At 36.3% G+C, this 14408-nt stretch overlaps 2 protein-coding genes across 2 annotated transcripts; both read left to right on the top strand.

Moving 5' to 3' along the window:
- The first annotated feature begins 11115 nt into the window (after nt 1-11115).
- LOC140752403 (glutathione S-transferase 1-like) lies at nt 11116-11896 on the top strand. The gene has a single exon (XM_073086687.1). The coding sequence runs from the start codon at nt 11162-11164 to the stop codon at nt 11825-11827; it is 666 nt and encodes a 221-aa protein (XP_072942788.1). The 5' UTR covers nt 11116-11161; the 3' UTR covers nt 11828-11896.
- A 1063-nt stretch (nt 11897-12959) lies between these two features.
- On the top strand, nt 12960-13625 carry LOC140752528 (glutathione S-transferase 1-like). Its single transcript, XM_073086865.1, has one exon. The coding sequence runs from the start codon at nt 12960-12962 to the stop codon at nt 13623-13625; it is 666 nt and encodes a 221-aa protein (XP_072942966.1).
- Nucleotides 13626-14408: the final 783 nt, after the last annotated feature.

Here is a 14408-nt window from a genome sequence, read left to right as displayed (position 1 = left end):
AAATCAGTATTACTTGTAAATACTTAAACCATTAGGTAACTACGTAACATTTTTTCCATTCTTAATTTTAGACTTTAAGAATAGAATTAATCCAGAAAAAAGCTCAAGGGTCAAACAAGACCCAGCTAAAGCCATCCCAGAAGTGCACAGCATATCTCACGAGTTACGAAGGGTAGTTAAACTAATTACAATACAGGTGGGCGCGGCGCTGAGGAGCAGACGCCGCGAACTTGCGCTGAGACTTGGGACCGCTTAAGATTTGCGCTGGCGCAAGGCACAGGCGGTAAAAGATCTAAATCTACGCATTAATATTCCAAACTTGTGTGTTTTTGTCCATAAGCAAAACAATACATATTTGCGCTGAGACTTGAGACTGCTTAAGATTCCAAAAAACATATTTCCTTACACCGATAACTTAAAATAAATGTGGGGCGATGTAAGTACATGTATGTATCAGAGATGCGATGAACTTATACAAAATCACAGCTACAGAAATCCAAATTAGTCATACAAATGTATATCAGGCCGAGGATCCAGAACCATACCTTACATATCAGGCTACAGGGCTATGCAGGTCCTATTTGTCATTTTATATACCAAGCTAATGTAAATAAAAAAATGCATTACTTATAAATGCAATACTTTTATTGTATATGTCGGAAATGGCGGTACTAAGGCGCTTCCGGAGCGCTAGCGCCATCTAGTGGCACTCGATGAAGTTAGTGTTGTGTGCGCCGGTGTGGGAGCCGACCGGGCGTGAGAGCGGGTCGACAGTTCGACACTAAATTATTGTTGGCGGTCGGCCGATGCGGACACTAATATTATCACGCGTTCCTCGAGCTACTTATACCTGCCTACCTAAGTTAATTCTAATCGAAGTAATTCATGTGTTGTAATAAAGACCACTGAAGCCCACAGAAGATTACGATGAGCGTTAAAAAAACACCTGTTCCGAAATATATAACTGAGAGCAGACTAATTAATAATGGGTTAGTCAAATAGATGATCATGACAAAAATATAGCTTTGAAATTGTAATCGATAGATTGAATAACAATCATGTCATGTAATCAGATAAAACATATCTTCCGCTTTCGCCTATGACTTGCGCAATGTTAAGCCAACATATTATTTAAGCTAATATGAAAATTGTTCAACTAATAAGCAAGCGGAGCACGTCCGCGGATCCATACCGAACCCCTTACTCGCATCACACACCCTCACATCACAACCCAACTGTGATTAAACTCCAAAACTACCCGCCGAATGTGCGCTTACTGTAATGTATTAAAATAATGTGGCTTACATTACTTTGGAGGTTTTATATTACATCTGCTCTGAAACATATCTATTTCTAAATTAGACTTAGATCAAAACCAGTGATAGCCTAGTGATTAGAAACTCGGCCTCACATTCGAGGAGTGCGAGGTTTAAATCCTAGGCACTTCTGATTTTTAAATTTATGTTTCAAATGACTTTTCTTTTGAAACACTGAAGGAAAACATAGTGAGGAAAACATGCACGCCTGAGGGTGTTCAGCTCTTAAAGGTATGTGAACGAAGTCTATCAATTCACCTATGGCCTAATCCTTCTTAGTCTGAGGGAAGACCCGTGCCCAGCAGTGAGACAGTGATCGGTTGATAATAATAATGATGATGAATGTAATATAGATGGATAACGCAAAGCTGGCAACGAGGCTATGACGTAACATTGGTAAATAATTTTAAGGATATTGAAACGAAATTGATACTCTCTCCCAAATCCAACATAAGGATTTCCTATCTTGTAAGTGCCCTGGACTAACAAACTACAAATAACCATACTTAAAACAGAAATCTTACTTGATTCTATTATCTTAATAGATACTCTTGTGATTTGAATCTTATTAGACTGTTTGGAAGCGAAACTGAAACAGATTTTATGACTTCCACACCTAAGGCGTCAATGTGGTATTGACAAAATCTTATCTTTCCCTTGTGAACCCCTGTGAAGATGGTAGAACCCTTTGTGGTTCGATTTCGCCAGCACCACCACCATACCTCTTTCTACCTAATAACAGCAGTGTTAAATGCTGCTGTGTTCTGGTTTGAAGGGTGTGGTAAGAGAGACATACTTTTCCGACGCATTCCAGCTTAGTACTCAGGGGTAGCGGCGCATCTGTGGCCGTCGTCAGGCAGGAGTTTAATCCTATCTGGGGTTGATTACACATGTCAGTAGCCACCTACCATCAGGTGGACTGTACGCTCGTCTGCTACTCTGTCTGCTGCTATATTATAAAAAGTCTACTTATTAATACTTCAAATGACAACGGAAATATACTAGTGGTACTGGTACCACCGAACAAAGGCTGTTGTGGTTTAAAAACAAATTGAACGACGAGCCCTCTACAATCTACATAATTACAGAGAATAACAGAACTAAACATTATATTGTATGTAAATTTGGTGTGACCTCTCGTGCCTACCGAATTTGGTGGAAATTAAAATAATAGTTTAAAGGCTACGTTGTAAAGCTTGCGTCTGATTATAAACATTAAACGATGAACTTATATATAATAGCTTAGAATTTAGATATTTGTAAAAGCTTTTAATTCTTACGACCATCGTAATGACGTTATTATTCGTCATAATCAGAAATCAGATTTATTTTTCAGTAAGGTCCAGGGTCCAGGGTCATGTATGTTTGTGACTGGCTTCAGATAGGATTTCAAATACAATTTGGAGTATTTTTGAAATATTAAAGTACACGAGTATGCATATAATTAATTAAGTTGAAATGCCCTAGATAAGTATGTTCTCTTAACACACCCTTAACTCAGCGCTTATCATCATCATCATCAACACATTACGCAGGTTTCCTCATGATGTTTTCCTTCACCGTTTAGCAAGTGATAATTAATTCCTAATGCACATAACTTTGAAAATTCAGAGGTGCCTGGGATTTGAACCTCGGACCCCTCGATCAAGAGGCCGAGTTTCTTAACCAGTAGGTTTACTCAGCGCTTAACGCTGCTGATATTAGGCAAACATACCTGAAGCTAAATTCATATCAATCCAGAACACAGTAGCGCTTAAGTCTGCTGTAATCAGACAGACATTATTGATGATCATAAAATTACAGATTTCAATAACTTTTTGTTGTATATCTATGCAGCACAAAAATAACAATATGACTTTTGTATCTTCCGAATATAATCGCCTACTCGCTTCCAATACGACAGCTCCCCAACGCGGAAGAAGGCAAATCGCGTGTTCCCATTGACACGCCCAAAATGGTATTCCTTGTGACAGTTTAATTTCGTGCGATTTGAAAAACGCCGCTTGAGACAGTATCCATTACTGTCAACTAAACTAAGCTTTACAAATAATAAAACAGGTAAAATGGTAATTCAGTTTAACCTGCTCTAGTTGGTACTTAGTGTAGAAATTGGTAAGTTTTCGACGGTTTTCGGGTTCCGTAAAACCAAAAGTGTCATAAAATCATTTCTGCGTCAGAAGTATAAAAGTTAAGAGGACTATAATATTTTTGTAATCAAAGATATTTTTTTAGTTAAAAATAAGGCAAAGGAAAAATTGCTAGGCGATAAACCTGTTTATTACTTTCTATATAGTTTTGCTTGCCAATAAAAGACACCAGTTTGATCAATACTCAGTCTAGTAACTAGATTTTGAAAAATACATGTCGTCGAACACTTCGTGCTTCTATTCTATGGGCACCATCACCACTTCTACTTCTGCCGAATAACAACAGTGTTTGGCGCTACTGTGTACTGGTTTGAATGGTGTGGTAAGGGAGACATACTTCCATAAGAAGGCGGAGAGGTCTTCAGGCTGTAAGAAACGTTCGAGCTTGATCCTCAGAGGTAGCATCGCTTCTGTAACCTTTTTTTTCTATCTCGAGGGGGAAACCTTCAAAAGGTACCCGACGACGTGGGACCGACGCCGGGTTATGTGCGATTTTTACCGCCCCGGTGGCCGTCCTCAACGCTGGTTGGAGAACTCCGGGATCTCCGACGGAACACAACCGGAGCCCTCCAAGCGCTATGCCCCGATCGGGCTCTACCCTGGGGGAGCAGTTTTCGCTCCTCCCACACCATTTAGTGTTTACGACGGTATGGGACCACACATACCGCCGTGCTTCCCGGGGTCGCTTGCTGGACGGTTTGAGCTCCCACTCTTGCCGCCCGCAACCTCGGAAGCCCCCTTTTAGTCGCCTCCTACGACAGGCAGGAGATACCGTAGCCCTATTCTAGTCCCGGAACTACAGGAACATTCGCTTCTGTAACCAACCACATAGACTCTAATCTTATCTTAAGTGAGTTATTGAAGTCAACTGATGGAATGTGGTAGCCACATTCCATCAGTTGAACTGCCTTTACTACCTCTATTTCATAAATAATCGAATATTATGACATTATTAGGAGAACATTAAAACAAATCTCACCATTTACTACAATCACTTCACCCCTAAACTATTTAAACGACTACCTGCCCCTAAACCCTATTTAGCAAACGATACGAAACGTACGATACATCAAGCGACATCACATCACAGTAACAACGTCACCAGGTAAGTAGCAGAACGAACCACAACTTTACAACTTACGCTCTAAAGTAGTTAACTCCAGCACTTGTAGTTTACAACTAGTTCGTGTAATTAAAGCGTGCTTTCGCGGCTTGTTTGATAGCTATCGAGAAGCGAGTTTATCGCGTACGATTTGGTCACGTGATTCATCACTTATTTCAATTGCGACTGATTGTTATTGTAACAAACAGCAGTTTGGCACCGAGCTTAAATCTGGCCTTAATTATTTTTTTATACTTTTTAAACGACTTCCTAACAGAGATTGGTTATCTATTTGACGTTTATATATTTATAGGCTTGGGATTGGTCAATTCTACCTTATGATATAATATATTCAGTTTCTATTCAGTGACTTGAATGCTTTTAGGTTATAGCTATCGAGAGGTACAGACAGAAAAAATCTCTCTCCTTAAGTATTTCATAACCGTGTCTTAAATATAAATACCTATAATATAACGAGAAATGTTTTTAATGTATTAAGAAACGTAGGTAACACTGTCTTCATTTTTAGAATCACGCGCTAATCGCTTGTGGTCAGAGGCAACCCTAATGCATGCGAAATAAAACCTACAATATGGCCTGTAACGTTAGAGTTATATGCAACATCAAAGTAATTTGTGTTTGTGTTTTACTGTCGTCTACATTGAAGATAACATAATTAAGACTTTCAAGATAATAAATAAAGTTACTGTAGCATAGTCTGCATTCCAATTTAGATTGAAGGCGAGTTAGTATCCTCCAAAACTTAGAAGTGCGTATGATCAATATTTTCCCATCAAATTATCATCATCATCATCAATCTACCATCAATCTTAATTCAAAATGAACTTTTCCCGTTCTTCTTTATTCCACTTTTTCAACACAATATTATGTGATGTATATTTATTTCGTCACCATAATGTAATTTTCCTTCCGCCCAAACTATCTTCCATTCCAATTTGAAATTGACTTTTTTTTATTTCGACATGTCACTTACATCTACATACCAGATCCTATTAAAACGGTATTTTTATTATAAAATCATTCATTAATTTCGGAAATCATGACACAACTAACTACTGATCCCGCCCGACGATGTTTAATTTGTAAATCATGTATTTACACAGTAAATCGTTTATCATCTACAGTATCTAGAAAATCCGCGGTATGTTAATATAATTTTTGAAGGTGGTAGAACCCTCTGTGGTTCGACTCCGGCGGCACAACCGCCACACCTATTTCTGCCTAATAACAGCAGTGTTAAGCGCTGCTGTGTTCTGGTTTGAAGGGTTTGATATGGAAAACATAGTTTTCCGAGGCGCCTCTGTGGCCGACCTCAGGTTACTTGTTAATTACAGATGTCCATGGGCGGCATTAGCCACTTACCATCAAGTGGACTGCATGCTCCTCTGCTACTCCCATATTATAAAAAGCGGTAAAACATCAAATAACATAACAATAGCCTTCTTCTGTTTGTCACGTGCTATAATTGTGTGAATGCCGGCTGACTTGTTTGAGAACTTTTAATGGCGTTCGATGGATCTAGAGTTCAATTGTTTGTTCCGCTTTTTTATTTTTGTTCAAAAACTGAAGATTTTGTTGTCTTTGTGTATTAAAAATTCAAGGTGAGCTAGTCATTTTTACGTTGTTCATTACACATAAGGGTAAGGACAGATAACGATGAATCAACTAACGCCCAAGCCGAAAACAAACATTAAAATATTTTCTTGTTTAGGGATTGAACCCAAAACTCTTTCCATTTAACACTAATGCCGCTTAACTACTCGGGTCCCTCATCACAATCAAGTCAGATAAAACTTCAGATCAAGTTTTATCTTACAAGATATGACACACGAATCTAATGAGATAGTTTGTAAAACTAAGTAAAAATACATTTATCATTATCATTATCATCCTTTCCAGGAATATTTTTGACCTATAACCTTGCCACTTAACTTCTTTTCATAAAGAAAAAGCACTAAACGAAATTTCATATATAATGCGAATACCACTATTTATAAAAATACAAGTAGTGTCCGCAGCTTCGCCCGCGTTTAAAAAAAAATAATAATATGACATACATATGACTAAAAATTTGAACCATCATTGGAATGACAGTGGCGCCATCTGTCAAAAATTAGTGACGCACAACAAGTTTGCTAAAGATCATTACACGATCATATGCAATTTACTATTCTATAAAGGACATACAAACTTTCATTTTTATATACCTATGTATATAGATATAGATATAACATATCTATTTATTAATCAAAACTGTGTAAAACATGCAGTATAATCCCATTCATGCCAAGGACGCAAACTTTCCGACACACTTAAATTTCCCGGCACTTCGATTAAAAATAAAAAACACTCAAAACACTTCAAAGTACATAAAATTTCCATCTCGCGCACTCTCGACGGGAAGTTAGCAAGTTCTGCTTAAGGCCCTTACACACTGTACGAATTGTAGTACTCACTAACATTACAAGACGAAATTAAAAAAGCGATTGGGTTTAAAATATTTTTATATAGGCTTTTTTTAAGGTTTACAATACAAAAAATCTTTATTGTACACCAAGTAATACAAGATAAATATTCATGTTTATACTTCTTTAGCCGTGCCATGAAAGGAAATGTATTACTGAAACTATGGAACGGAGACGGTTACGCTGGCACGTTACGAACCTAACAATAGTAATGATACGAATAACATGATAAATGAAAAACTAAATAGATGATTTTCCACAGTCCATGAGGCTAACAATAAGTGTAAGTAGGTCAAACGGCAATTAGGTATATATAATGGCGACTAATAAGTATTAAAAGTAAATGAAGTATTTTCGAAAAATAATCCTCTAACGAGAAATATTAACGGACCGTGCATTTAGAGCTTAACAATTTTCCCCATAGTCCCCTACACTGAAGTATTTACCCTGTATCCAGGGAAAACAGGGAATATTGGGGAATATTGTTTGATAAGGAAAAATTTTGGAATTTAATGATGGAGACGCGATATAACGGCGCAGTGTAACGACCCCCTTGCTGATATGGTTTCACTGTACACCGTCGGACATGTAAATATATGAGTGTTGCCGAATTAAATAAAATATAAGTTGACAAAAATAATTGATAAACGTGTAATACTCGTATATACGAATTCCTGTAATTTGGTGACGAATTCCCAGAGTATTGATTCACGTAACAAATATAATTATGGGTACGATTATTTAATAAATATATTTAAAAAAATATATTTTTCGAGGTAGACTATGGTCTAAACCCAATTCAATATTAGAGGAGACTCGTGCCCAACAGTTGGAAAGTTATGGGTGGAAGGAGACCAAACATTCGTGATACATTTTTTTTCAGCTAGGGAGAGATGCCTTGTAATATTTATATAGACACCTCTGTTAATTTATTTCAACCTTCTGAAGTAAATATTTAAAAAGAAAATATTTTTATTTAAAAAGACAAAGCACACCAAAGCAAATTAAAATAAGGTTAGACCTGGGACAATACAAATCTGTCAAACCTCTTTAAAACGGTTGTTGCGGCTACGACACGTGGCCAAATAAATTTGTTAATTTAACAAATTAAGTACTTCTAGGTAAAATTAGAATAAATAATGTTGTCTTATAACTTTTAAAGTGAAACGATTACACTTTATTTTGTCCTGAAGTGTACGCTTTTTAATGTAAATCTAATAATGAGTCCTGCAGAATTTTGGGTCCCACGACGAAACAAATCTGCACGTTTAGATTCAAATTTGTTATAAATAAGTTAGACTGCACGACGGCATAATCTTTGCTGTTAAGTCACTGTGGTATACTAATCTAAATATACAACACATTTGAAATATTATACATTGTTTTTTTTTTATAATTATAGTAATAAATTGTGATAAAAATAAAAAGTTTTGAAGTATAATAGAACCAATATGGTTCGATGTGTAGTTTTGCGTTTCGTTGAAGGTGAACCCCTTGTCTATATGGAGTTGCTTACAGATGCATGAAGGCGGTAGTACCCTTTGTGGTTCGACTCCGGCGGCACCACCGCCACACTAATTTCTACCTAATAACAGCAGTGTTAGGCGCTGCTGTTTTCCGTCTTGAAGGGTGTGGTAAGGGAGACAGACTTTTCCGAGACGATCCAGCTTAGTCCTCAGGGATCCAGCTTAGTCGCATCTGTGGCCGACCTCAGGTAGGAATATCTAATTCTATCTGGGGTTGATTACAGATGTCCATGGGCGGCAGTAGCCACTTACCATCAGGTGGACTGCATGCTCGTCTACTACGATATTATACAAAAAAAAAGGCTGATTGACGGCGCTATCAAATTGACTCCATACTAGTTTGCTAGTTGAATCTTTAAAAAAACAATATAGTTCTCAGGTGCAACACATCTGTAGCCGATCTCAGATATCCGGGAACCTTACGTACAAGCCATCACTTTATATTCATACAAAAACTTAACATTTTCATATTTGTTATCTTTATCTATTTTTAAACTTTACGTAATGGATTCTATGCTCAACAACCGCAGAAATCTAAAATCAATCTAAATAATTAACCTTAGCAAAGCGCTAATTACAAGAAGTTTATGTAAAAGCGCTTCTTAATTAGCAAATTTCAAGCGAAATCCTCTATAAACATAAGGGCAGTCAAGAAATTAATTCGAGAACCCTCAGGGTTATTACTCTTTCAACTCTACGAGACTTTGACCTTTGTTGATGACTACATCTCTACATTTCAATCTGTATATTTAAATAAGGTGCAGGGTATCAATATTCTGTTTATGTTTTTTATGATATTCAAATAGGAAACGAACACTGTTCAACTGAGGAAAAGCGGCTACTGCTGCCTATGGACATCTGTTATGAACAGTTAAATTAAATTAAATTAATCCTAGTTAAGATTAGAGCTGTATAATGTGGTCGGCTATAGATGCCAACTAAGTAGGAACGTCTCAAATAATTATGTTTTCCTAACCACACCTTTAAATTTTAAACGTTGTAGGAACTTTCATGGTCCAACTTCAGTCGTACCACCGCTATACTTATTAAGAACAGTGTTAAAGGCTGCTTTCTTTAGATTTAATTGGTACTGTTAGACAGACTTATACGAAGCGTTCCATCTTAGTATTGAGGGTTAGCAACGAACCTGTAGCCGACCTACCTGGTGTTGATAATTGCTATCTACGGTTGGCAGCGGTCACTTATCATCAGACAAACGACATGCACATTTTCCATTTCTATATTTAAAAAAATACGACAAAATTACGGCTTAAACATTTCCGCTCTACCCAAACAAGTGTTTTAAAATATTAAAAGCCTATCCGTGACAAAGAAGGCTCTAACAAATTGTGTGTACTCCCTTATTCTATGCACGTAATGTCATTTAAGGGAGCGTTCTTTAAATCTCATATGCTTTAAGAGGTTACTCGTGCCTCTTATGAGTTTTACCTCAGGGGGCTTTCAAATTTATTATATGTATGCATATGCGCCGAACAATGCATGAAGTTTTTATAGTATTGTCAGTTTATTTTACAATATAGAAGTAGCATGCAGTCCACCTGATGGTAACTGGCTACTGCCGCCCATGGACATGGACATGGAAATCTATAATCAACGCCAGATAGGATTAGATATTCTGGCCACAGAAACTCCGCAACCCCTAAAGACTAAGCTGGTACGCCTCGGAAAAGTATATCACCCTTACCACACTCTTCAAACGAGAACACAGCCGCTCTTAATACTGCTGTTATTAGACAGAAATAGGTGTGGCGGTGGCGCCACAGGAGTCGAACCACAAAAGGTTCTACCACACTAAACTTAACTTTATGTATCCATAACTTACTATTAGTCTTTGGTAGTACACTGTACATATAGGCCTGCCCTAACCTGCGCCACTCTGACCGGCCCTTGACCGTCTGAATCCAGGTTACCAGTCGTCTTCAGGTCATCAGTCCACCTGCTCGGAGGGTGACCTGTTCTTATATCTACATAGTCAATACATCTATGAAAATATTATGTATATAAGAAAACACGCTGATATGTTTGAAAAAAATAGTAACCACCATAACTTTAATACTAGAAATAGAAATAAATTAGTAATTCCTAAACATAAATTATGCAAGGTGGCTAGATAAAATACATTTTTTTTTAAAATATGTGTGTTATGGAGTTTCTTTCGCCGCTTCTTCTCCATAACGAAACACCTTGTGAAGTGGTGATAGCTGTATTGACGTTCAAAAAGTGCTCTGTAAAGAACCTATTTTGAATAAAAAAAATTGATTTGATTTGATTTGATATATGTATTTAATCATAACATTATTATAATTGTAATATTACTATGCTCGACTAATTTGTATCTCTATGGATTTTTTGTTGAAGATTTTAAATCAGTCTCATATTAGTATGTAGACAATATTAAATTAATATAATTTGTTTAAAATACGGACTGGTGAACTAATTAAGATAATAAATAAAAAATATCATTTGATATCTCAACTTTTTTGTGTTATCAATATCTTATCTATACCATATTATACGTATTCGAAACTCTGTTTTTATTTCAGTTGCCCACTAAACGTTGAAGATGCCGGTTATAATATATAAAATGAACGCCAGCCCGCCAGCGCGGGCGGTGCTGGCCACTGCTGAGGTCCTTGGCCTGGAAATAGAGACTAGAGAAGTGAGTATACCAAACAAAGAGCAGTTCAAGCCAGAGTACTTAGAAAAGAACCCTCTACATACAGTTCCTCTGCTAGAAGATGGAAATTTCATTCTCGCTGATAGTCACGCTATAATTATCTACCTCGCTTCCAAATATGGCGGTGACAAGGGAGCTTCACTGTACCCGAGCGATATACAACAGAGATCCATTATTCATCAGAGATTGTTTCTGGATGCATCAATCCTATTCCCAAGACTCATTGCTATCATAAAAGCAATAGCATATGAAAACGCAGCAAGTGTTGATGAGAAGAAAACCGCTGACGTTGAAGAAGCCTATGGATTCTTGGAGAAGTATCTAGAATCAAGTCCGTTCTTAGCTGGTGAACAATTGACTCTAGCAGATATATCCTGTGTAACAACAGTATCGTCACTGAACGTAGTGGTACCAATTGATGCGAAATTCATAAAACTGCAAGAGTGGGTGAATAATCTAAAGAGTCAAAGTTGGTACGTGAACAAGAATGAACCTGGTTTGAACGACCTCGGCGGTTTCTTAAATTTCTTTTTAAAGAAGAATGCTGCGTGAGACATTTCTTATGATAATTTTTATATAAAATTTATTTTTTAAATACAAAATGGTGAACTAAAATGTTTGTTTCTTTTCCATATTTCCTATATACCGGTAAGTACAAAATAAAATAGACACAATAAAATTGTTTAAATATTTTTTTATACATAAGTATACACATATTTTATACACATATCATACACATAATTTTTAACACATACACAATATACATAGTAATATTTAACGAACATTCAAATGGACATTGATAAAATTATTATCAATATTACTATACGAGATATGGTATCATAAAAATATTACAGAGCTTAGTCATCTCATCGTTATCACTTCCATATCACATGCTACCGTTGCTACTTTAGGTAATTAGGTATTACTATTTAACATTTAACAGTTAGTACATTTAACGTAGTCAGTTTGCATAATTCATTATTTTTCAAAACCAATTTAACATTTAACATATTTGTACCGACCCTAAAATATTTCAAAATCCTTGAAATTATCTTAAAGTTAAATATTATAATACACTTTAGAGAAACTTATTACTTGTTGGCGATGCAAAAGGCATACCTATTGTGTTTGAAACTTATTTCTAAAATAACCCTTTAGGGCTCAAAGGGCTTTTGAAGTTTGTATGTAAAATAGAGCGTTTCGATGTACTGATATACCTCTGACTTAAACGGCTTTTTAAAAAGCTTTACTAACTATACAACTATTACTCTATGGTCTCTATGCAAAACCTTGGTATTATATACTTTAAGTATATTAATTACATAAAAAGAGCACTACAAGCATAATCGTACTATTATAATTACAGACATGTATGATTATTTATTTATTTATTTATTGATTATAATGTACTTCGTGGTATGTTCTATTTTTTATAAACAAAGATGATAAAATACTAAGGAACAGAACTAAGGCGGAACTAAAGACGAAGAATATACGTTTAATAAAAAGACGGCACGCCGGGCTTAGCGCTTGTTACATAACGAAAGAACGACAAAAATGGCATGTATATGCGCCCAATCGCCAATATGTTTTTATCAAAGATAAAATCGATAAACTTATCAGCACTTACTCTACGCCTAAAAGTAAATTATTCAACAAACAAACCTACAACAAGTTTAACGTGATGCCGGTCGTTGTGTACAAAATGGACGCCAGTCCACCGGCCAGGGCCGTCCTCCTAGTCGCTGATATAATAGGCCTGGATATTGAAACAAGAGAAGTGAATCTCTTCGCCAAAGAACAGCTTCAACCGGAATTTTTAGAGAAGAATCCTATGCACACTATTCCTGTAATGGAAGATAAAGGTCTCGTACTTGCTGATAGCCATGCCATCATCATTTACCTAGTATCCAAATACGGCGCAGATAAGAGAGCTGAATTATACCCAAATGACTTGGGAGACAGAGCTATTGTACATCAGAGATTATTTTTGGATGCGTCGATTTTGTTTCCAAGACTGCACGTGGCTGTGAAAAATGTTCTCTTTGGAAATGCTACTTCAATCGAGGAAGACGCCATAGCTCATGTAGAAGAAGCGTATGTTTTTCTGGAGAAGTATCTTGAAGCTAGCCCGTTCATAGCAGGAGAACACTTAACTATAGCAGATATATCGTGTGTAACGACCGTTTCGAGTCTTAATGTTGTAGTCCCGATAGATGAGAAGTTCCCAAGGCTTCAAGCCTGGCTAGAGTTTCTAAGCAACGAAGACTGGTACCAAAAAGGGAATCAACAAGGCATAGTTGAGTTTGGAATATTACTCACGTCTAAAATGCAGCAAAATGCAGAGTAATGGTTATTATTAGATTCATATGTGAGTATAACTTATGTGTTTTTTTTTCATGTATATGTGTCTTAATGAATAAATTGTTAAATTAACATTTTATTTTCATTTTTAAATTTTTGGTTCATGATCTACGCTTCATAGATATAGTATTTTTGTTTACGCGTGAAAGCAAAAACTTGGGCGTTGCTTATCACTTATCTAGTATTAAGATAATGGAGTGACCTAACCTTAGCTTCCATCCGGCAACATTAGTATTTGATAAACGGTGAAAATATGAAAAATATATTTTTAGCGTTTTAAAATAAATTCAGCTTTCGTAAACATACCTACAAGTATTTTACGTTTAACACCTACACTTACCACTACTAACCAATTGTTGGAATGAAAGTATGTCCGTCAATGATACTCATAAAACAAACTGTATATTATAAAGAAAGAAACATTTCAATTAATTAATTGGCTACAATTTGTTTCCGTTGATAATGATGTCTCCTATTGCTTACAAACTAACCTAACAACCTAAGTACTTTACACATATTATATAACAGAGATATAATAATAAAAATAAACATAGCCTGTTCATGTTACGTTTATGGCACTAAAGAAATTCGGCCATAACAATCAATAAGCGTTGGGACCGTGACAAATGGCAGACGTGGGGCAATGAGCGATAACTTATGAGTGATAAACATACATAAACTATGATGTATGATGTTATCTGAGATGAGCAATGATAGCCTTGTGATATGAGCGGGTCGGGGTTTGAATCTTCGATACTTTTTGGAAGAT

Source organism: Epargyreus clarus, unplaced genomic scaffold (assembly GCF_041222505.1).
Source record: "Epargyreus clarus isolate Ecla_fem2 unplaced genomic scaffold, WU_Ecla_fem_2.2 ptg000024l, whole genome shotgun sequence".
NCBI lineage: Eukaryota > Metazoa > Arthropoda > Insecta > Lepidoptera > Hesperiidae > Epargyreus > Epargyreus clarus.
The sequence above is the reverse complement of the archived record's forward strand: the minus strand, read 5'-3'. Positions and strand labels throughout refer to the sequence as shown.

Coding starts and splice junctions, on each gene's coding strand:
- LOC140752528 (XM_073086865.1), top strand. CDS start 12,960: ATGCCGGTCGTTGTGTACAAAATGGACGCCAGTCCACCGGCCAGGGCC.
- LOC140752403 (XM_073086687.1), top strand. CDS start 11,162: ATGCCGGTTATAATATATAAAATGAACGCCAGCCCGCCAGCGCGGGCG.